At 46.8% G+C, this 21,047-nt stretch overlaps 1 protein-coding gene across 4 annotated transcripts in view; it reads right to left on the bottom strand.

Moving 5' to 3' along the window:
- Positions 1 to 2,873: 2,873 nt before the first annotated feature.
- The window catches only part of Tctn2 (tectonic family member 2), a 32,917-nt gene continuing 14,743 nt past the window's right edge, over positions 2,874 to 21,047 (bottom strand). Inside the window, exons 9-19 of one of the 4 annotated variants that reach the window (XM_057764474.1) lie at positions 20,660 to 20,725; positions 18,180 to 18,314; positions 16,562 to 16,639; positions 14,421 to 14,498; positions 13,107 to 13,218; positions 9,217 to 9,243; positions 7,059 to 7,165; positions 5,687 to 5,843; positions 4,423 to 4,548; positions 4,252 to 4,340; positions 2,874 to 3,436 (exon numbers count right to left, since the gene is read on the bottom strand). In XM_057764474.1, coding sequence (XP_057620457.1) covers positions 3,309 to 3,436; positions 4,252 to 4,340; positions 4,423 to 4,548; positions 5,687 to 5,843; positions 7,059 to 7,165; positions 9,217 to 9,243; positions 13,107 to 13,218; positions 14,421 to 14,498; positions 16,562 to 16,639; positions 18,180 to 18,314; positions 20,660 to 20,725 — 1,103 coding nt within the window. In that variant the 3' untranslated portion in view covers positions 2,874 to 3,308. Of the gene's footprint in view, positions 3,437 to 4,251; positions 4,341 to 4,422; positions 4,563 to 5,686; positions 5,844 to 7,058; positions 7,166 to 9,216; positions 9,244 to 13,106; positions 13,219 to 14,420; positions 14,499 to 16,561; positions 16,640 to 18,179; positions 18,315 to 20,659; positions 20,726 to 21,047 lie in introns of those variants that run through there. The other 3 variants (XM_057764476.1, XM_057764475.1, XR_009056833.1) reach the window with 3 other exon arrangements.

The raw sequence follows: 21,047 nt of genomic DNA on the forward strand, positions 1-21,047 counted from the left end.
GTGCTGAAATTAAAGGTGTGCACCCCCCCCAGGACTTCTTTATTTTCCTTATTTTTGAGAATTTCATACATGTATACAGCAAAAATATCATATTCAACCTGTTTTTCCTTCCAATTCCCACATTATTCCAAAAACGTTCCCCCTCCAATTGCTTGTCCTTTTTTGTGATGATCCGCTAAATCCAATTAATGCATATGTGTGGGTATGGTGCTATGCACCAGAGGATGAGAGACCTACGTTTTTTTTGTTTTGTTTTGTTTTGTTTTGTTTTGTTTTGAGTCAGATTTTCTCTGTAGCTTTGGAGCCTGTCTTGGAACTAGCTCTTGTAGACCAGGCTGGCCTCTGGTCACCTACCTCCCGAGTGCTGGGATTAAAGGCGTGCACCACTACCGCCGCCCAGCTGAGAGACCTACTTTTTAAATTTGTTTGTTTTTGAGATAGGGCCTCACGTTTCTCAGGCAGGCTGCAAGCTCTTCAAGTAGCTAAGGGTGACTTTGAACTCCTGATCCTTCTGCCTTCAATCTCCCACCCCCAGTGCTGGGATTACAGGCAAGCACTGTCACATTGAGTCTGTGTTGGCTGGGGTTGGAACCCAGGATTTCATATATGCTAGACAAAAACTCTTAATAACTTCAGCAGTTTTGTTGTTGCTGCTGTCCTATGACCTGGAGACAGCGCAGGAGTCAAGAGCACCTACAGCTCTTGCAGTAAGTTTTGGGGCTCCCAGGACCCAGATCAGGTGTCTTACAACAACCTGTAACTCCAGTTTCAAGAAATCCAATGCCTTCTTCTGACCTAATAGGCTTCTACACATACATACACTCAAGCACACATACAAATAAACATTTTCAAATGATTTTTATTATTTTAAAGAAGGTGTGTGTGCACTTGCACATGGCTTGCATAGGCCAGAGGATTCAGATCCCCAGGAGAGAGAGTGGCAGCGAGCCTCCTGGTATGGGAGCCAAACGCAGGTCTTCTGAAAGGGGAATATGGGCTCTTAACCACTGAGCCATCTCTCCAGCCCCAATAAATAAATATATTTTAATGGGGGTGAGGAGGAGTGTCTTTTGGGGAGGGAGGTCGAAACAGGGTTTCTTTGTGTAGCCTTGGCTGTCCTGGAAATAGCTCTGTAGACCAGTGTTGGGGAATATTATTTTAAGGTGTGTTACTTGTGTTTATGCTGCAGAACATTTGTTTAATGATGTAAAGATGTGTGGCTTTTGTTTCTGCTGTATTTGTTTAACTCTGTGAAGCTGTGATTCTTTGCCTGTCTAATACACCTGATGTGGGGGGGGCTGGAGAGATGGCTCAGAGGTTAAAAGCATTGCCTGCTCTTCCAAAGGTCCTGAGTTCAATTCCCAGCAACCACATGGTGGCTCACAACCATCTGTAATAGGGTCTGGTGCCCTCTTCTGGCCTGCAGGCATACACGCAGACAGAATATTGTATACATAATAAATAAATAAATAAATAAATAAATAAATAAATAAATAAATAAATATTTAAAAAACACCCGATGGTCTAATAAAGAGCTGAATGGCCAATAGGGAGGCAGGAGAAAGACAGGCAGGGCTGGCAGGCAGAAGGTGTGAACAGAAGAACAAGGGAAGTGGCGGACACTAGGAGCCCACCACCCAGCCACCCAGCCAGTCATGGGTAAGAGTGAAAGTAAGATACACAGAAGAAAAGGAAAGAGCCCAGAGGCAACTAAGAATAAAACTCCGTGTGTGATTTATTTGGGAGCTGGGTGGCGGGTCCCTAAAGAGTAAAACAACCAACTACATTTTGGCGTTTCAACATGGGGCTAGAGTAAAACCAACAGCAGACCAGGCTGGCCTCGAACTCACAGAGATGTGCATGCCTCTGCCTTCGAGTGCTGGGATTAAAGGCGTGCGCCATCACCTCCCAATGGGAGGAGAGTCTTAGCCACTCTGTGCCACTTTACCATTCCAAGCAAACGCCCTTTGGCTCTTAGTGGAGATAGAGGCTGCAGCCATCATGCTGAGCTAGTCTGAGAACTCTCTGTTGACCCCCAGGACACCTGCTCGCTTGCAGTCAGCCACCACCGGTTGGCTTTGTCACAGTGGGTTTGCCAGCCTGGAATTTGCCATCCTGGAATGGGTACGATCCATGGCACCCTACGTGGTGCACTGTGTGGCCTCTGCAATCCCACTGGCCACATGGACAGCCTCTACACAGCGGTCATGTGACTCCTGCAATAGCATACAATCTGACGTGGCTTCTCTCGTTGTCTTCCAAAGACAATCTGAACCCCTCACCCTAGTCCTGGGACCTTTCACTCAGCCACACTCCTCTCTGTTTCCTGGTCCACACCCTTGATCTGGGAATCCCTCAGTTTAAAATACTGGCCCACTGGACCTCACCAATGCTGACTCCTTTAGGCTTCGGCTCAAATGTCCCTATACCAGTTTTTACTGTCAACATGACATAATGTCACTTGAGAAGAGGGAATCTCAACTAAAGGATGACACAGATCTGATTGCCCTGTAAGCCGTGTCTATGGTGAATTATCTTGGTTGCTGATTGAAGTGGGAGGGCCCAGCTCATTAAGGGCGGTACTGCCCTTGGATAGGTGCTCCTGGCCTGTTAAGAAAGCTGGCTGAGACATTGCGGTGTGTGCCCTTAATCTCAGCACTCGGGCAGCAGAGGCAAGTGCATCTCTGTGTTCTAGGCTGACCTGGTTCTGCACAATGACTAATATACACTTTAAGACTACAGCGATGCTGAGATGGCTCATGGGTAGAGGCAATGCCTACACAATGCCACCCGCCCCAATGGTTGTCTCCCATGTCACTCAAACACAGACTTGCATCATCATCATCATCATCATTATATAATTTAATTTTAAAAGCCTTTTAAGCATTTTCAAACCTTTTCTTTGGAATATGAGACAGTAATCAGTCAATCCTTTCTTAATTCTTATATGCTTGCATTAAGTATGGTCAAAACCAAAACTGTGATTAGGAATTCGTGTCTGACATTCAGGGACACTAGCAGCTCCCCTGAAGCCAGCCAGCAGCAAGAAGGATCACTCTGTGCAGCTCTGAATATCTGGATAATTGACTCAAATTCACTTAACACCAAGAATTTCTATAAAAATAGACATTTTGTTTATTAAAATGTTTCAGGGAGGCTAGGTACGGTGGTGCACACCTTCAGTCCCGACACTCTGGAGGCAGAGGCAGGAAGATCCCAGTGTACTTAGAGGCCAGCCTGGGCTACATAGTGAGACCCTGTCTCAAACAAACGTTTCAGAGAGGCACACAGGCCTACAGGGAGCAAACTCAGCGGGAGACGGGGGCTGAGCACCAGCCTCTGCACAGTCTCATCCAAGGATGGCTGACAAGTGTGGCCGACAGGAGGAGCAACAGCAGCATTAGGCCTTTGGCGACACACTGGGAATGGGGCTCCCCTGGAAGATAGCAAAAGACAAGTTTTTGGGATCACAAAGGTCCTTGCACCCACAGACCACCAGGGAAAGCAGGAATGTTAAGCATGCAGGATTGTCCTCTCAGAGGAAAGGGGGTGATGAACAGCCTGTGGTCTACATTATGATCTATATTATTGTAGGGCCAGACCATATCAAGCTCCCCCAACCAGGACCTGGTTGAGGTGGCTGATAGTCTAAATGACCCTTATATTATCTACATAGCCAAGGGCTCCCCCGAGCTCCCCCAACCAGGACGGAGGCGGATAGTAGCGCAACATACTGTCTGTATGACCCAGACACTCCAGGTCCTCCCTAGGCCCTTCAGCTAGAACAGGTAGCAGGCTCTTCCCGTCTTGGAAGAAAGGACATGTACTTTGAGTTGAGCTGCAGTGTACTTAAGCCTCCTTGTGAACTGGGAATTGTATTACACAGGAAGCTTTCTCCAAATCGTACTGTGTTTACTGGCAATAAACCCCCTGGGATCAGACCCCAGAGTTTGATCCAGCCGGGCTGAACTGATTTTCACTTTCATCTCTTTGCGGTTTGTTTCCCTGCCTGCCATGATACTTGCAGGGGCTCTACCCCATCCCCACAACAACTGAGCTGTATCCTATCTTGACTTTGAAGGTAACTATTTAGTGATTATTAGTGATAAGCATTAATAGTTGATAAAACATCAGCAGTGGCGTAGTTTCTTCTTTTAAGTCTGTCTGTGCAGTTTGCATACGACATCCACACATCGACTCGGCAGTTTCAATTGGCATGACATTCTGACAAGCGGAACCTGCCTTCCCTACCTTGGTAATATTGGGTCAGAGGGTACAGAAGTTGAGGCCAACACAGCTCATTCCGGGTACAGTCATACTCTGTGAAGTTGATCTGGAATCTATAAAAACACAAGAGAAGGTTTCTGGGAGAACAAGTGAGGGGCAGGAAGGAACCTGCTAGCCTGTCAGCCATTGGCTCACCTCGTTGGAGGGCGGGGCATCTGCGCAGGGATTTTAATGAACTGAACGGAAGCACTGAGAGGGAGAAGAGCGGCTGTGTCCTCACAGGTGAGCCCACACTGGTACTGCCAGGTCACTGTGGAGACCCTAGAACGGGGAGACTGTAAGGCAGAGTGGCCACCATTCATCAGAAGTCTGACTCAGGACCCCAGGGAATCCAAATGTCACATCCATTTCTCAAGTCTAGACACAAAGAGAGAATCTGCACGTCCCTGTACCCGTCCCCAGGTTCTCTTAGCAAAGATTGCTTGTCTCCAACAGTCTATTGGCAGCTGGTCATTTATCGAGGACATTCCATGCCCGCAACACAGAACTAAGGTACTTTTTACATGTTATGGCAAAGAATCCTCGAAACAGTACTGCCTAGGAAGAGAGCCCACTGGCTTCACCCCAACACTCTGAAGTAGCTCTGATGGGGACTAGGCATCCCTTCTCCGGTTCTGATAACTCCCCAACTTCCCTTAGGGGTGGGGCACACATCACTCCCCACTCTCTGTTCAGTAGATCAAAAGACAGCAGCCTGAATCCAGAGCCTCTGCCAGGGCTACTGATGGTCCTGGCCATGGCAAATGGCTCCAAGAGGAACACGTGACCCAGTTGGACAAATGTAAGTCTGCCTGGATGTCTCTTGACAAGGTGGCCTCTCTTTAGTAAGCCCAGGCAAGGCTGAGCTGGTGCTGACCCTGCAGGACTGAGGAGGACGTCCCTGCGAGTAAAGGCGGTCGCAGGGCAAGGAGAGCTGGAGGTAAAAGGGAAGAGACCCTCTCAGAGCTTGCAGCATGGGGACTCTTCCCAACTGATCGGCATGCATCACTTTCTGTTAGGTGGAACCTGTCACCTGAGGGAGAAACTCAACACTCGGCTGTCATCATTTCTCAGATGAGGCAACTACATATCAAACTGTCTAAAGCCACACATGGCAAAGCCTCCAACCAATGGCCACATTCTGCTGCCAGCATGCCACCCAGGCTCACAGAGTTAAGTACATGCAGCACTGCATGGCCCCTTGCTAGCCCTAGCCCTCTGGACTCTGCAGCAGCAGCTCTCAGAGCCTTCCAAACAACCCTGAGAGCAGGTTCCGTCTCAAACACAGTATTGGCGCCTTCCACCCACACAGCCAGGTCCCTAACAATCCCCCTTTGCAAGTGTGCAGATTCCCGCCTAGCATCCCTAGTCTTTGTCCTGCCCTTGACTTTGGCAGCTCTCGGGAGGAGACCACACACACCTTGCCTCCACGCCGAGGATCTCGTGCTGAGCCACCCCTTCCACAGAACCAGCTTCAGCAACGAGGATGCGGATGGTGAGCTGGGCAGGAACTTCTGGGCAGATGCCATTTGCACTGCTCGGGGGCAGGTCAGCACCTGTCTCAGGGGCGTCAACACCTGCAGGAATGTCAAGACACCTGTTAAAAGCAGCTGTCCTATAGTGTCACACATGACACACTAGGGAATGGAAGGTGACATGGTCTGGCTCCCAGTCCTCTAGCAAGCTCTAATGTTGTCACCCCATAACTATGTGACCTCATGTCCACCAGGCAGAAGCAGGTACTACCCACCTGGGTGACGTCTAAATGCTCCCCTGCGAGACGAATGAGGTCCCAGCCCACATAATAAAACTAAACATAAAGATTCAGTGTCCGGAGTTGCAGAGATGAATTTAGGAGCACTGGCTGCTCTTGTGGAGGACCCAGGGTCAGCTCCCAGCTCACAACCACCTATAACTTCAACTCCAGGGGATTTGATGCCCTCTCCTGCCTCCAAGGACACCAGAACTCATATGGCATAAACTTCCACAGAGACACATAGTCACATAAATAAAATATTTTCTTTTTTTTTTCTTTTGTTTTTTTTTTTGGTTTTTCGAGACAGGGTTTCTCTGTGGCTTTGGAGCCTATCCTGAAACTAGCTCTTGTAGACCAGGTTGGTCTCGAACTCACAGAGATTCACCTGCCTCTGCCTCCCGAGTGCTGGGATTAAAGGCGTGCGCCACCACCGCCCGGCAAATATTTTCTTAAAAAACAGAAAAAGGCCTGGCAATGATGGTGCAAGTCTTTAATCCTAGCATTCAGGAAGCAGAAACAGGTCTTCAGAGCTAGTTCCAGGACAGTCAGGATTGTTAAAGAGAAACCCTGTCTTGAAAAAGCAGAGAGAGAGAGAGATTCAGAGTGTAAGCTTGTCCCCGAAAGCCACAGAGTATTCTGAGAGGAACAACGAGGGACCACAGTAAAGTCTCAAAATTATCCTAGTCTACTCCGCCTACCTAATTTTCTATCCTATTAAAGGGCTAAGACAGTTTCTTTATTTAACCAATGAAATTAACTCTTCCATCACTCTATAAACTACCAAGTTAGCTTTCGGTGCCAATATTCTTGGGAGCTCAAAACAGCAGTGCAAACTGACGTTCCCTAAAGATCTTCAAGCCCAGACTCTCAGCAAGAGGAAGTCCGCAGGGGCTGCCTGGGAAAGCCATGAGACAGCTGTGAAAAGCCTCCTGCCTGCAGCAGAGAGCCCCAGCCAAATACGCCAGGCTCTTGGGCCACGGCTGGCAACCACAGGCTAAAAGGCCATAAGCCCCTGTGCATGGCCACTAAAACTCACGTATGATCTCCAGCCAGCCATCACTCGGATCGCTGTAATCCGAGTTGCCTCTCCTCGCGACGTGAGTTGCTTGTATCAGCAAATCCAGCCTCTGGAGGACATTCTCCCTGCATGAGAAGAAGATGACACTTCTCAGTCGGTGACCAGCGGGGCTTGTCCTCAAGCCCTTTCCCAAGACTGGAACTTCATCTTTGCTAGAAGTCTAGAGGAAAATCTGCTGGAGGGAGTGACATTAAAAACACGGTGCAGCCAGGCAGTGGTGGCGCATGCCTTTAATCCCAGCACTCAGGAGGCAGAAGCAAGTAGATCTTTGTGAGTTCAAGGCCAGCCTTATCTACAGAGCAAGTTCTAGGACAGGCTCCAAAGCTAGAGAAGCCCTGTATTGAAAAACCAATAATAATAATAACAATAATAAATAAAAACGGGGTATATGCAGGGTATAAACAGGGTATATACAGGTGTGGGTGTAAACTGGAGAGATGGCTCAGCAATTAAGAACATTTGTTGCTCAGACTGGACAGTGGTGGCGCACGCTTTTAATCTCAGCAGCACTCAGGAGGCAGAGGCAGGTGGATCCCTGAGTTCAAGGTCAGCCTGGTCTACAGATCAAGTTCTAGGATAGTCAGGGCTACACAGAGAACCCAATCTCAAAAAGAAAAAAAAAAAGGAAGGAAGGAAAAGAAAGGAACAAAGAAACAAGGAAAGAAAGAATACTTGCTGCTCTTCTAGAAGCCCCAGGTTCAATTCTCAGCACCTACTTGGTAGCTCACAACCATCTGTAACTCCAGTTCTAGGGCATCTGGCAGCCTCTTCTGGTCACTGCAGGCACTGCCTGCACATGGTGCATAGACATACAAACCATACAAACTTTCAAACCATAAAAACAAATAAATCTTAAAGTGGAGACCGTGCTGGGAGGGGAGGGGCCAGTGAGGTGGCTCAGTAAGTGGAGGAGCGGGTAGCAGGCCTAAAGACCCGAGCTGGATTCTTAGGCCCTACAGCGTGGCCAGAGAGAGCACTGGGCCCCAAGAGTTGTCCTCTGACTTCCACATGGGAAGCACATGTATGCTCGCCCATCCTTGAACTCACCCGAACAAAACAAAGATAAACATAAAACAGCAAAAATGTAATCAGAAACAAGGAAAACAGCGAGCGCTGGGAAGATGTGGGAACTCTGGGGCTGTCCCTCTCTGCTGTGCGAGTGGCAAAAGACACCACCACTGTAGAAAAACCAGGCTCTGCCGGGCGGTGATGGCGCACACCTTTAATCCCGGCACTCGGGAGGCAGAGGCAGGCGGATTTCTGTGAGTTCGAGGCCAGGAGAAACCCTGTCTCGAAAAACCAAAAAAACAAACAAACAACAAAAAAAAAAAAACAGGCTCTGCAGACAGACAGGGCATTACCAGACGACCTGGCACTTTGATTCCCAGGCACAGACCAAAAGAACAGGAAGTGCCTACCAGGTGGTGGTGCACACCTTTGACCCAGCATTTGGGAAGCAGCAACAGGCATATCTTTGTGAGTTTGAGGCCAGCCTGGTCTACAAAGGTAGTTCCAGGATAGCCAGAGCTACATAAAGAAACCCTGTCTTGAGAAACCAAAAAGAACAAGAAAAAAGAACAGTAAGCAATTCAAAGAAAAACTAGTATAGGCCTGTTTGCAGCCATGAACGCAGCCAAAGAGTGGAAGACGCAGATGTCCAACAACTCAAGGGAATGAACAAGGTGTGGTATGTACAGACACACAAAGACAGTCATTCTACGGGTCACCATAGGAACGGAGGGAGTTCCAGTACATGCTGCGACATGGAAGAACGGCAGGGTGGGTGTGATTCCATTTGAACACTCAACAGGCAAAGCACAGGGGCAGAAAGCAGGGTGCATGGTACCTGAGGCTTTGGGGAGAAGACCTGGGGTGGGTGTAACTATTTATACAGATAGATTCCCATTTTTGGTGATGAAAATATTTTAGAAAGAGATAGACCCTTTCATATGATCATAAAAGGCCTGTAGATATTCAACTTTTTTGCTTGATTTTAGTCTTTTAAACATTTGCATACATGTGCATGCATGCGCCATGGCATATTTGGGAGTAAGTTTTCTTCCACCACAGGTCCTGGTCTTGAATTCAGGTGAGCCTTAGCAGCAAATGCCTTTACCTGCTGAACCACTGCAACAGACAGACCCTGATGGAGGAAGGTCATTGGTTAAAAAATAAAGAAACTGCTTGGCCTTCATAGGTTAGAACATAGGTAGGTGGAGTAAACAGAACAGAATGCTGGGAGGAAGAGGAAGTGAGCTCAGATGCAGGGCAGCTCCCACAACAGAATGGTGCCCAGACATGAGGCACTGAATCTACAGAAAGCCTGAGAGAGCTTGGGAAAGAATAGAGTAAAGCATGTTTTCTTGGTAGCAGCAATTTCTCAGGTCTGCTTTGCTTGCTAGAGGCAAGCAAGCACTCTCATTTAAGAGAGGCTTCCTGACTCAGCTTTAGCTGCAAAACTCTGCAGCTCTTAATGGGTCCTATCAAGAAACACTTAAATAGTGTTGATAAAAAGTTGACCGAATGCTTGTTTGTTTTCGGCCGTAGCAGGAAAAAAGTTGTGCTGTTTTAAAATGCTGGTGTTCCGGGCCGTCCTGCCAGGGCAAACTCTGACTGTTTGAGGCAGGAGGGCTGACTACAGAGAGAGGACTTGAGTGTTGTCTGTGGATATAGTGTTGCAGCTTGCTTGCTGGCAGGGACCTTGAAATGCCATAGACTTAGACTTGTGGCAATAAACATGGCTACAGTCGATACCTCAGCCATGAGGCTGGAAAGCTAAGGAATGGGCTGGATCCAGCCGTCAAAGCCATGGCTTTAGTTCTACTGAGATCGCTTGGTAAATTAAAGACTCATATGGTCAAGAAAAACAGAGAGATACAGTAAAGAGAGCATCAAAAACAAAGAAAACTTCTAAATGGTTTACAGTATGTTAAAAATATATGCAGGCTAAAAGTTAAAATTCTTAAATTGAAAAAAAAAACAAAAATAAGGAAGAAAGAGAGTAGTTGGGTGTGGTAGTACACACCTTTAATACCAACAGAGGCAGAGGGAGATTGACCTCTGTGACTTCAAGGTGTGGTAGCACACGCCTTTAATCCCAGTGCCTAAAAGGCAAAGACAAATAGATCTCTGTGAGTTCAAGGTGTAGTAGCATACACCTTTAATCCCAGTGCCTGGGAGGCAGAGACAGACAGATCTCTGAGAGTTCAAGGACAGCCTGGTCTACAGAGTTATTCCAGGTCAAAGATATAGAGAACCTGTCTCAAAAAGCAAAAAGTTAAAAGTAAAAACAAACAAAATAGAGGTTAAAATAAAGTGCACAAAGATGGAAAATACACAGAGAATTTTGATACTGTATGCTATTATGCTCTGTTTGAATTGTTTGAATGCTGAGGAAGGAGCAACAGATGCTAAAAGATATCTGTTTATAAATGCTGCTGAACTAATCCAACATAGATATTTTGAAAATACCTTACTTTAAAATTTGGATCTAAGGACATGATACTTTGGAAAAGAGTTTCTTCTTTTATTTTCACAGAGGATGAGACTCTTTGGATTGTTTATATCCCATTATGGTATGATGGACCACGCCCTCCTGAAAGGTTGCTGTGAACACCTTCAGAAAATTACTTCACTCAACTGCCGACTGAGATGACCCTGGCACACAGGTTACACCATGAAAGATCTGAATAACAGCACCCCCATTCAGCAGGAAGCAGTTTGAAGAGAAATAACTGCGCCCATATTCCCAAATATTGTTTATAAGCCGGCGGTGGTGGCACACGCCTTTAATCCCAGTACTTGGGAGGCAGAGGCAGGCGAATCTCTGTGAGTTCGAGACCAGCCTGGTCTACAAGAGCTAGTTCAGGACAGGCTCCAAAAACACAGAGAAACCCTGTCTCAAAAAACAAAACAACAAAATATATATATATATATATTGTTTATAAATGTTCTTTTACATTTAAAGGGGGATATGATATAGACATGAATAATTTGCATTGGTATGGATTTTAAGGTCAATTTTGTTATATGTATATGTATTTCTGATATTAATTAAGGTATTGTGATTGTGTAGTTCATTTAAAAATGTAATGTATATAGGTTGTTAATGGATAATCATTATTAATAGTCAAGTTTGTAGTCATGTTAGTTAGATTTTCTAGATATATAGAGATATATTTCAGTTAGATCGTCATTCTTCATATCTTTCAAAGACTACGGAATATGCTATTTAATGTTTTAATAACTTAGGGTTTTTCATGACAATGAGACACGTCTGCTCCTGGCAGCACCAATCTACTTCAAGAAGAAGATGGGCATCGAAGAGGCACCTTATGGAGTTGGTTAGCCATTTGGGCAAGACACTGCTCTTGCCTGGACTATTGTATAAACTGGACACAGAGAACCCGCAGAGAGAGGACTGCTGAACTTGCCTAAAGGTGAGATGATCTTTCAGGGTTCCTGACTCATGAAAGAGTCTGTGAGACATTCTGCAGGACACAGCAGATAGTGACTGAACTGCCTTTGAAATTTCCTGCTTCACTGAAATGTCTGCTGGAAACTATGGGCCTGTAGGCCGAAGATGGATGCCCCAATGGTACAGAGGAACTTTGGGTGACTGTCAGGCAGCGAGATGTCTCTGTCATTTCTGGAGTTTGGAAGTTGCTTATTTCTTGTTTACTTAGGTAATATTATATCCTTTTGGAGTCTTTGATGGAGTTGAAGAATGGTTAGTTATAGTTACAGTTTTCCTTAGTTATGATAAAAGATAAAATAGATGTAAATATTGTAACTGTAATTTTTACTTGATAACTGTTTTGTTATATGTAATTTTGCTATGTCAAAGTTAAAGCCTTTCTTTTTTTTTTTTTGTTTAAACAGAAAAAGGGGAAATGATGGAGGAAGGTCATTGGTTAAAAAATAAAGAAACTGCTTGGCCCTCATAGGTTAGAACATAGGTGGGTGGAGTAAACAGAACAGAATGCTGGGAGGAAGAGTAAGTGAGCTCAGATGCAGGGGCAGCTCCTCTCAGGTAGACGCGATGAAGCAAGCCGCCAGGTCAGACATGCTGAATCTTTCCCAGTATGACTGATGCTATACAGATTATTAGAGATGGGTTGATCGGGATATGAGAATTAGCCTGTAAGGGCTAGAGTTAATGGGCCAAACAGTGTTTAAATGAATACAATTTGTGTGTTGTTATTTTGGGGCATAAGCTAGTTAGGCAACCAGGAGCTGGGGCGGCAGGAACACAGCCCGCAGCTTCCACTACAAGACCCTCTGTTTGATTTTGTGTTGAGACCAGGTGTTATATGCAGCCCAAGATACCCCTAACAACAACCCTGCCTCAGCCTCTTGAGAGCAATGATGGCTGAGCAACTGTGCCTGGCTCAATCGGGTGCTTCATGAAGGTTAATTACATCATAGGAATTTTACCGCCATGAAAAAAGTCAGGGTTAGCAAGATAGCAAGTGCCATCAATCCTGATGACCTGTGTTCCACACCTAGAATCTGTGCTGGAGAAAGGTGCTCCCCAACCTACGCACACACACAACACATACATGTGCATCACCTGTACTCATACCCATCTCACACACACAATAATTTCATGAACAAATGTTAAATACACACATGTGCACAAACATTTTCCAAACGCTAATTGTACAGTTAAAACTACAGATGGCCCTGGCCCTTCATCCAGTTTTCAAAGAAGGCTCCCACACCAGAAGCCTTGTTTAAGCATGAATGGTCCGCATTCCCAGGTCTGTTTGCCTGTGTTGATGTGCAAGTTTTCTCTGCGTGTATGTGTGTGTGTGCGCGCGCGTGTGCGCTTCTGTCTTTAACATTCACATGATAAATTAATTTTAAGGAAACCACTCAAAATGCAGGAAAATTCATGAATGAAACTCGCTGAGCCAGTCCTGAGGAGACAGTAGGATCAAGAGTTGAAGGCCATCCTTGGTTATGAGACCCCGCTTCACACAAACCAACTAACATGAGACTCACCGGAGCTGCGTACAGTTCTCATTAATCCCAACCTCCAAAAGGCAGCCGGCAAGTACATTCTCTCCAAATAAAATGGGTCTGAGAGCGGCTGATGTGCACAAGCCCCTTCCAGCTGCAACAGAAAGATGAGCTCTCACTGTTCTGCTAAAAGACAAAGATTTACTTCCAGGTGTTTCCTGAAAGCCCTCTCAGTGGTACTCAGGAGGTGGAGGCAGGAGCATGGCGGTTCAAGGTCAGCCTGAGCAACATAAAATGACCCTTTTCAATCAAACAAACAAAAAGTGTTAATTTTCATCTTTTTTGAGACAGGGTCTCACATAGCCCAGTCTGGCCTTGGGTTGATGACGTAGCTAAGGATGACCTTGACCTCCTGGTCCTCCACTGAGGATGACCTTGACCTCCCGGTCCTCCCCTGAGGATGACCTTGACCTCCCGGTCCTCCTGCCTCCACATCTTAAGTGCTGGGATAGCGGGAATGTCCAGCACAGCTGGCTAAACAATACAAAACCAGTAATGGAAAGCAAAACAAAATGTTTCCATTTCTGCAAACCGGGTCATTTCGTTACTCTGATCTGGTCATCTTCAACCTGTGGGTCATAAGCCCTTTAGGGGTCTCATATCAGATGTTTACTTTACGATTCATAACAGAAGCAAAATTACAACTCTAAAATAGCAAAGAAAATAATTTTGTAGGGGCTGGAGAGATGGCTCAGTGGTTAAGAGCATTGCCTGCTCTTCCAAAGGTTCTGAGTTCAATTCCCAGCAACCACATGATTCTTTTTCTAGAGATGTAAAACATAAATAAAGAGCCTTTATGGACTGTGAAAAAAAAAAAAAGAAAGAAAAGAATTTTGTGCTTGGGGGTCACCATGACATGAGGAACTGTATTAAAGGGTCACAGTATTAGGAAGGTTGAGAACCGCTATTCTAATCCTTCTGATCCTTTCAAAGACAAACAAAGAAACTATTCTCTGTGAGAATTCCTGGACCGGTTCAGTGGCTCCTTGGTAGTGGGACATCACTGCTTCTGACACATGTGGGTGACTCCTACTGCAGCACTGGGTGCCCCCTGTTCAGAGGGACCTATTCTCTCTCCGAGGAGCAGCATGCTGGCCACAGAGAGCCCAGTCACGCCTGAACCACTCTTCAAATACCCAGCACATAGGTACAACATGCTAGACAACCTTGGGGGGGAGGGGCGAGAAGCCACAGAGACACAAAAAGCAGCCCCTCCCCTATGCCACAGGCCAAAAGGGTAGCAGATTTTCTAGCTCCTGTTTGTCAGGGGCAAATTACCATGGCAAAGCACATCACCTGGCTGCCAGAGGTACAACGCAGTGACATTCATCCCATCGGTATGCAGGGCTCGGACCGGCTTGCCAAGCTGGTAACCTAGAACAGCGAACAAGGCAGGGAGAGCTGGCATCTTCTCTTACATCAGACAGTAGGACAGGGAAACCTTGGAAGTGGAGGCGGAGCTTTGTAAACACCACCCCTGTGCCCACACAGCAGCAGGTGATTCCAACACTTAAAAGGCTGAGGCAAGAGAATGGTGATTTCTACTTCCTGTTTTGATTTTTTGACTTATTCATTTTTAGTCAGGCCTGACGGCACCCATGTACAACCCCATTCTCAAGATATGGAGGGAGGAAGCTCTGAAATTGAAGGCTATGCTACATTTCTAACCAACATTTGCAGCACCAACATTCCCCAGGACAACCCACAGCAATGGCCAACTCAGTGCATGTTCCCACTTCCCTCTCCATTCCCTTGTGATCTGGGCCCAGTCAAGGTCACAGCCCAAGTCTACTCTGACCTTACTTCTCACCACTCCTGAACACCAGCCTCCCTCATGTCCTGATGTACTTTATTTATCCCAGCATATCTAAAATATTGCCAGCTCCACATAGGTTACCACGTGCTGAGCGGCCCCACAGGGCAAACCAGGCACCAAGGAGGCCAAAAGGGCAGGAAATGAGCAGGTGCACAGCAAGCCGGTGTAGGCCTTGCCCTGACTCCATGTGAATGAACTGCGATTGAAGGGCATGAGCCCATGGCTTTGGTGCGCTAACTCACAGGTGTGTGGGTGACCTTAAGACAGGGACAGTGCTGAGAACCCCACCAGCATGGGTAGTGATGTCCTGCCGCATGGATGGAGCACCCCTCAGTTAGCCTTTCACCCCCTATGCGCCAGTATCTCCCAAGCAGCTGGGGGGAAACAGGCCTGACCTCACTGGGGTTTCCTGTAGATATACAGCAGGAGATACTGGCGCATAGGGGTGGAAGTCACAACTGCTCTGACTAAGGTGGCAATGGCTGCCATACTCAGAGGACTGTGGCCCACAACAGAGGATCAGCTTTCTTTCAAAAGGACAAAGGTGGGCTGGAGAGATGGTTTAGAGGTCAAGAGCACTGGCTGCTTTTCCAAGGGTCCTGAGTTCAATCCCAGCAACGACATGGTGGCTCACAACCATCTGTAATGAGATCTGGTGCCCTCTTCTGACCTACAGGCGGAACACTGTATACACAATAAACATCTTTTAAGAGGCACCAGGTGGTGGTACAGTGCCTATAATCCTAGCTACTCGGAAGGTTGAGGGAGGACATTAGATCCAGAGTTCAAGGCCAGTCTTGGCTACCACAAATACCAAAAAAAACCTCCTGGGATCTAGGGAGATGGCTCAGTGGTTGGGAGCACTTGTTGCTCTTCCAGAAGACCCCAGGTTGGGTCCCAACACACGTGCTGGGCAACTCACAACTGACTGAAACTCCAGACCCAGGGAGTCTGACCTCCATGGGTGCCTGTGCAAAAGAGGCACGTGTGAGTGAACTCACATGCTAGTGAACACAAACAAAAGTAAAAATAATTTTTAAAAAAGGGACTGGAGAGATGGCTCAGAGGTTAAGAGCACTGACTACTCTTCCAGAGGACCCAGGTTCAATTCCTAGCACCCACATGGCAGCTCACAACTGTCTGTAACTCCAGTTCCAGGGGATCCAACAGACATACATGCAGGCAAAACACCAATGCACATGAAATAAAAATAAATCATTAAACACACACACACACACTAGCCAGTGGTGGTGGTGCATGCCTTTAATCCCAGCACTGGGAGACAGAGGCAGGCTAATCTCTAAGTTCACAGAGAGAATTCCAGGACAGCCAGGGCTACATTGAGAAGTCCTATAGAAAACAAAACAAAACAAAACAAAAAAAAGGAACTAAAGAAGCCCACAAAATACAAAAATAAAACACCACAGGCTAAAGAGAATAAAACTTGCATTTAAAGCAAAATTGTATATTACAATATTGAGTTGCTGTCGGAGAAAGTGGACTGTCACAGGATAAACCGGCCATGGAGAGGAACACAACTCAGGATAGCTCCTGATAACCATGTCACAACCCAGAAGAGCCACCCTAGGGCATGTGCAGACCAGCACATCAGTCGTCCTACCTGGGTTTCCAGAAAATTCCTTCTCATCACCTCTGTCATGGCTTAAAAACTTCACTGTGAACCTTTGGGCCATTGTTCCTAGAGATGAAAGAAACTGGAGACATAATGTGTACCATTTCACTGGGAAAAGAAAGCAATGCCCATGTGCCAGGCATGGCGACACATGCCGTAATTCCAGTACTCAGGAGTCTGAGGCAGGAGAATGGCTTTGAGGTGGAGGCCAGTCCAGGCTATCATCTTAAAAAGCAAAACAAAACAAAAACCAAGACCAAAACAGAAACAAATCAAGTGTGTTATTACACACATTTGGTCCCAGCACTCAGGAGGCTGAAGCCAGCCTGGTCTACACAGAAGATTCCTGCCAGCCTCTGCCTCCCGAGTGCTGGGATTAAAGGCATACGCTAGCCAAGCCCATACCATTTCTTCTCTTCTTTTAAAATTACGTTTTGGGCTGGAGAGATGGCTCAGAGGTTAAGAGCACTGACTGCTCTTCCAGAAGATCCCGAGTTCAATTCGCAGCAATCACATGGTGGCTCATAACCATCTATGATGAGATATAGTGCCCTCTTCTGACATGCAGGTGTACATGCAGGCAGATACTGCATAATAAATAAATAAACTTTTAAAAATTATGTTTTATTTATTGCGGGGGCAGGGCAGCCAAGCCACACATACTAGGGCCCAGGCCATGTGGGGCCCAGGGCAGTCTGGCCATACATGGCACTCAGGCCGCACAGCTGCCATAGCAGGCAGCAACCAGGTTCCTGGAAAAGTCATAAGCCAGCAGCACCCAGGACGTTTCCAAAGGAAACTTCTAACATTCCAACCATTGTAGACAGGATCGCCTGCCAGCACACACCCACCATTTTTCACCAGGACACCCCTAGACAAATGTCAGCCAATCAGGGGTCCTAAACCTTATAGACCAAGTTGGCCATGAATTCACAGAGATCTGCCTGCCTCTGCCTTCCAAGGGCTGAGATTAAAGGCGTGCACCACCCCTGCTCAGGGAAACTTTTTTTAAATTACATGTACATGTGTGTGGAGTGTCTGCGGTGCATTGATCTGGGAGCTACCATGTGGGTGCTGGGAACTGAACCCGAGGTCCTCTGGAAAAGCAGCCAGTGTTGAGCCATCTCTCTAGCGTAGGTACCATTTACTTTAAAAATCACTTTTTTTTGTTCCTTTGAGACAGGGCTTCGCTATATGTATCTATGCTGCTTTGAACTCACTGTCTCCCTGTCTCAGTGTCCTGAGCTCTAGCCTTACAGGTGTGAGCCACCACGCCCAGAGCAAAAGTACATCTGACAAAAGTACATCTGACGTCCTGACGCCCTCCAGGCGGTGGTGGCATACCCTTTTAATCCCAGCACTCAGGAGGCAGGCAAGCAGATCTCCGTGAGTTCAAGGCCAGCCTGGTCTACAGAGCTAGTTCCAGGACACCCAGGGCCACACAGAGAAACTCTGTCTTGGGGTAAAAAAAATACTGACTCCTTGATTCAGCGATAAACACACATGATAGACAAATCTGGCTCCACTTGAAGAGTCACAGTTATGGAAACCATCGGAAAATAAAACACTTCCCACTCAAGGCTTTCCAGCCTCTCATCAGCTTTACCTTTCTGGTGGGCACTGATCTCCGCCCTGATGACTGTGATGTCTAGTCCGCTGATAGAATTATTTTGCCATCTGAAAACGTAATGTTCTTCAACGCTCACATTTCTGGAGGCAGATCCACTGTTGAGAAGTGTGTCTGCAAAAAAAAAAAAAAAAGCCCTCTCTAAGTTGAAATATTCCTGGGGCTCTCTCTGCCCGAGTGGGCACCCCCACAGCCATCTCTCCAGCTCCCTAAGGAAGCCGTCCACTGTTTCCTCCACAGAGCTTCCTGTGGTCCCAAGTCAATTAGCCACATCCTCTATTCCACCTCGGCTCCCTGAATGATTCTGTCCCTTTCCTGTGATTCCTGTGTCCCGGGTGCTGAGCTCTGCACTTGGGGACACTCATGCATCCGGGAGCAGAGACCCGAGGCCTAGCAGCTATTAAGCTATTAGACAGAATGAATTTCAAACACACAGCCAGGAACAAGGTCATAACCCACTGGAAAGGAACACAGGCCACACCTTCATTCAAAACAAAGGGCTGCTGAATCAGCCACACCACACAGCTGCTCTGGCTGCAAAGTTTAACCACCAGGAAAAGCAAGAAAGGGGGCTGGAGAGAAGGCTCGGATCCCCAGAACCCACAGAAAACCAGCTGAGAGCCCAGCTTCAGTTCTGGTGCTAGCCCAGCACTGGCGTCAAAGAACAAGACACCTCTTTCAAATAAGGGGGGAGACAAGTACCCACAGCTGAACTTGTCCTGATGTCCTGATTTCCATGCACATGCATGCGCACACACGCTCACGCACACACACACGAAGATTAGAAAATAAAGCAGGCAAGAACGACCACGCTGTGTCCGCAAGGATTAACAACCTAAGAGTGACTTAAGCAAAGGCCTCAGAACCTGAGAGCTGGCGAGGGCTCTGCTGCACATCCCCTCAGGGCCTGTGAGGAGGCAGCTGAGGTCTCAGAGTTCACAGAAGCCACACAAGCAGAACATGCAACAAAACTCTGCTGAGCCTTCATCAATTCTTTCCTAAAGATGTATGTATTATTTTTACTTCACGTGCATGAGGGTCTTGCTTGCATGTGCACGTAAGTGTATGCATCATGGAGTGTGACTGGTGCCCAGGAGGGCAGAAGAGGGCATCAAATCACCTGCAACTGAAGTTACAGATGTGGGCCATCATGTGGGTGCTGGGAACTGAACCTGGTCCTCTGCAAGAGCAGCAAATGCTCTTAAGTGCTGAGTAATCTCTCCAGCTCACATTTTTAAATTTTTAATTACTTTGTGTGTTTACATATGTGTAAACATTCCTGTGTGACCTCTACATGCATCATGTAGAGGTCAGAGGTCAGTGCTGTGTATCTTCCTCAATCATTCTCCATCTTTTCTTTTTTCACATTTTTATTTATTAGTGTGTGTTCCTGCATGTGCACACACACCCTTGCATGTCCCCCCCACACACACACACACACATGCAGGCTTGTCACAGTGCCCGAGTGGAGGTCAAAGGACAAGTTTCAGGAGTTGGTTGGTGCCTTTCACCACACAGGTCTCAGGAACTGAACTCAGGTCCTCAAGCGTGGCTGCAAACACCTTTACCCACCGAACCGTCTCTCTGGCCCATCATCTGATTTTGTGTTTTGTTTGTTTTGAGACACAGTCTCTAATATATATATTTCTGTCCTGTAACTTGCTATGTTGACAGGCTGGCTTTGAATGCATAGTGACCTACATGCCTCAGTCTGCCAAATGCAGGGGTTAAAGGGGTGCTCTCTCAGAGGACCAGAGTTTGCTTCCTAGCACTCACGTCAATCAGCCATAAGTGAGGCTCCAGGAGATCTGATACCCTCTTCTGGCCTTAGCACACACCACACAGACACATAGATAAAAAACAATCTTTAAAAATTTGTTAAAATGCTGGGGATCAGGGCTGGAGAGATGGCTCAGAGGTTAAGAGCATTGCCTGCTCTTCCAAAGGACCTGAGTTCAATTCCCAGCAACCACATGGTGGCTCACAACTATCTGTAATGGGGTCTGGTGCCCTCTGCTGGCCTGCAGGCATACACACAGACAGAATATTGTATACATAATAAATAAATAAATAAATAAATATTTTTAAAAAATGCTGGGCAGAGGTGGCACCTAACTCTAATCCCAGCACTCAGGAGGCAGAGGCAGGCAGATCCCTAAGTTCAAGGAGAATCTGGTCTAGAGCGAGTTCCTGGACAGCAAAGGCTACACAGAGAAACCCTGTCTTGAAAAAAACAAAAACAACAACCCAGATATAGTGTCGCACGCCTTTAATCCCAGCACCCAGAAGGCAGAGGCAGGTGGATCTCTGTGAGTTCCAGGCCAGCCTGGTCTATATAGGGAGTTCCAGGGCAGCCAGTGCCACAAAGTGAGACCCTGTCTCAAAAAGAAAATAAAATAGAAAAGGAACAGCACCTGTGTTTTGTAGAAGTGGCATGAACGACGTGTAACATTATGTACCTGGACTGGACATGCGTTTGTGTAGGTCAGCGGCTTGTTCATAGCTTACTCTTGGTGTGACCAGACCTAAAGAGACACAGAATCAATGGTCTTTTAACTTGGCAAGTAGCTGCACCTTAATCTACTGCTATTTCAGCCAGAAATTGCAACTCTGCCACTGCCACTAAAGGTAGCTTTAACTGAACTTTTATCTCTTTATTTATAAATAAGACTAGCCGGGTGGTGGTGGCGCACGCCTTTAATCCCAGCACTTGGGAGGCAGAGGCAGGCGGATCTCTGTGAGTTCGAGGCCAGCCTGGTCTACAAGAGCTAGTTCTGGGACAGGCACCAAAGCTACAGAGAAACCCTGTCTCGAAAAACATAAATAAATAAATAAATAAATAAATAA

The sequence above is a fragment of the Chionomys nivalis genome, chromosome 3 (assembly GCF_950005125.1).
Source record: "Chionomys nivalis chromosome 3, mChiNiv1.1, whole genome shotgun sequence".
In the NCBI taxonomy this organism is placed as follows: Eukaryota; Metazoa; Chordata; class Mammalia; order Rodentia; family Cricetidae; genus Chionomys; species Chionomys nivalis.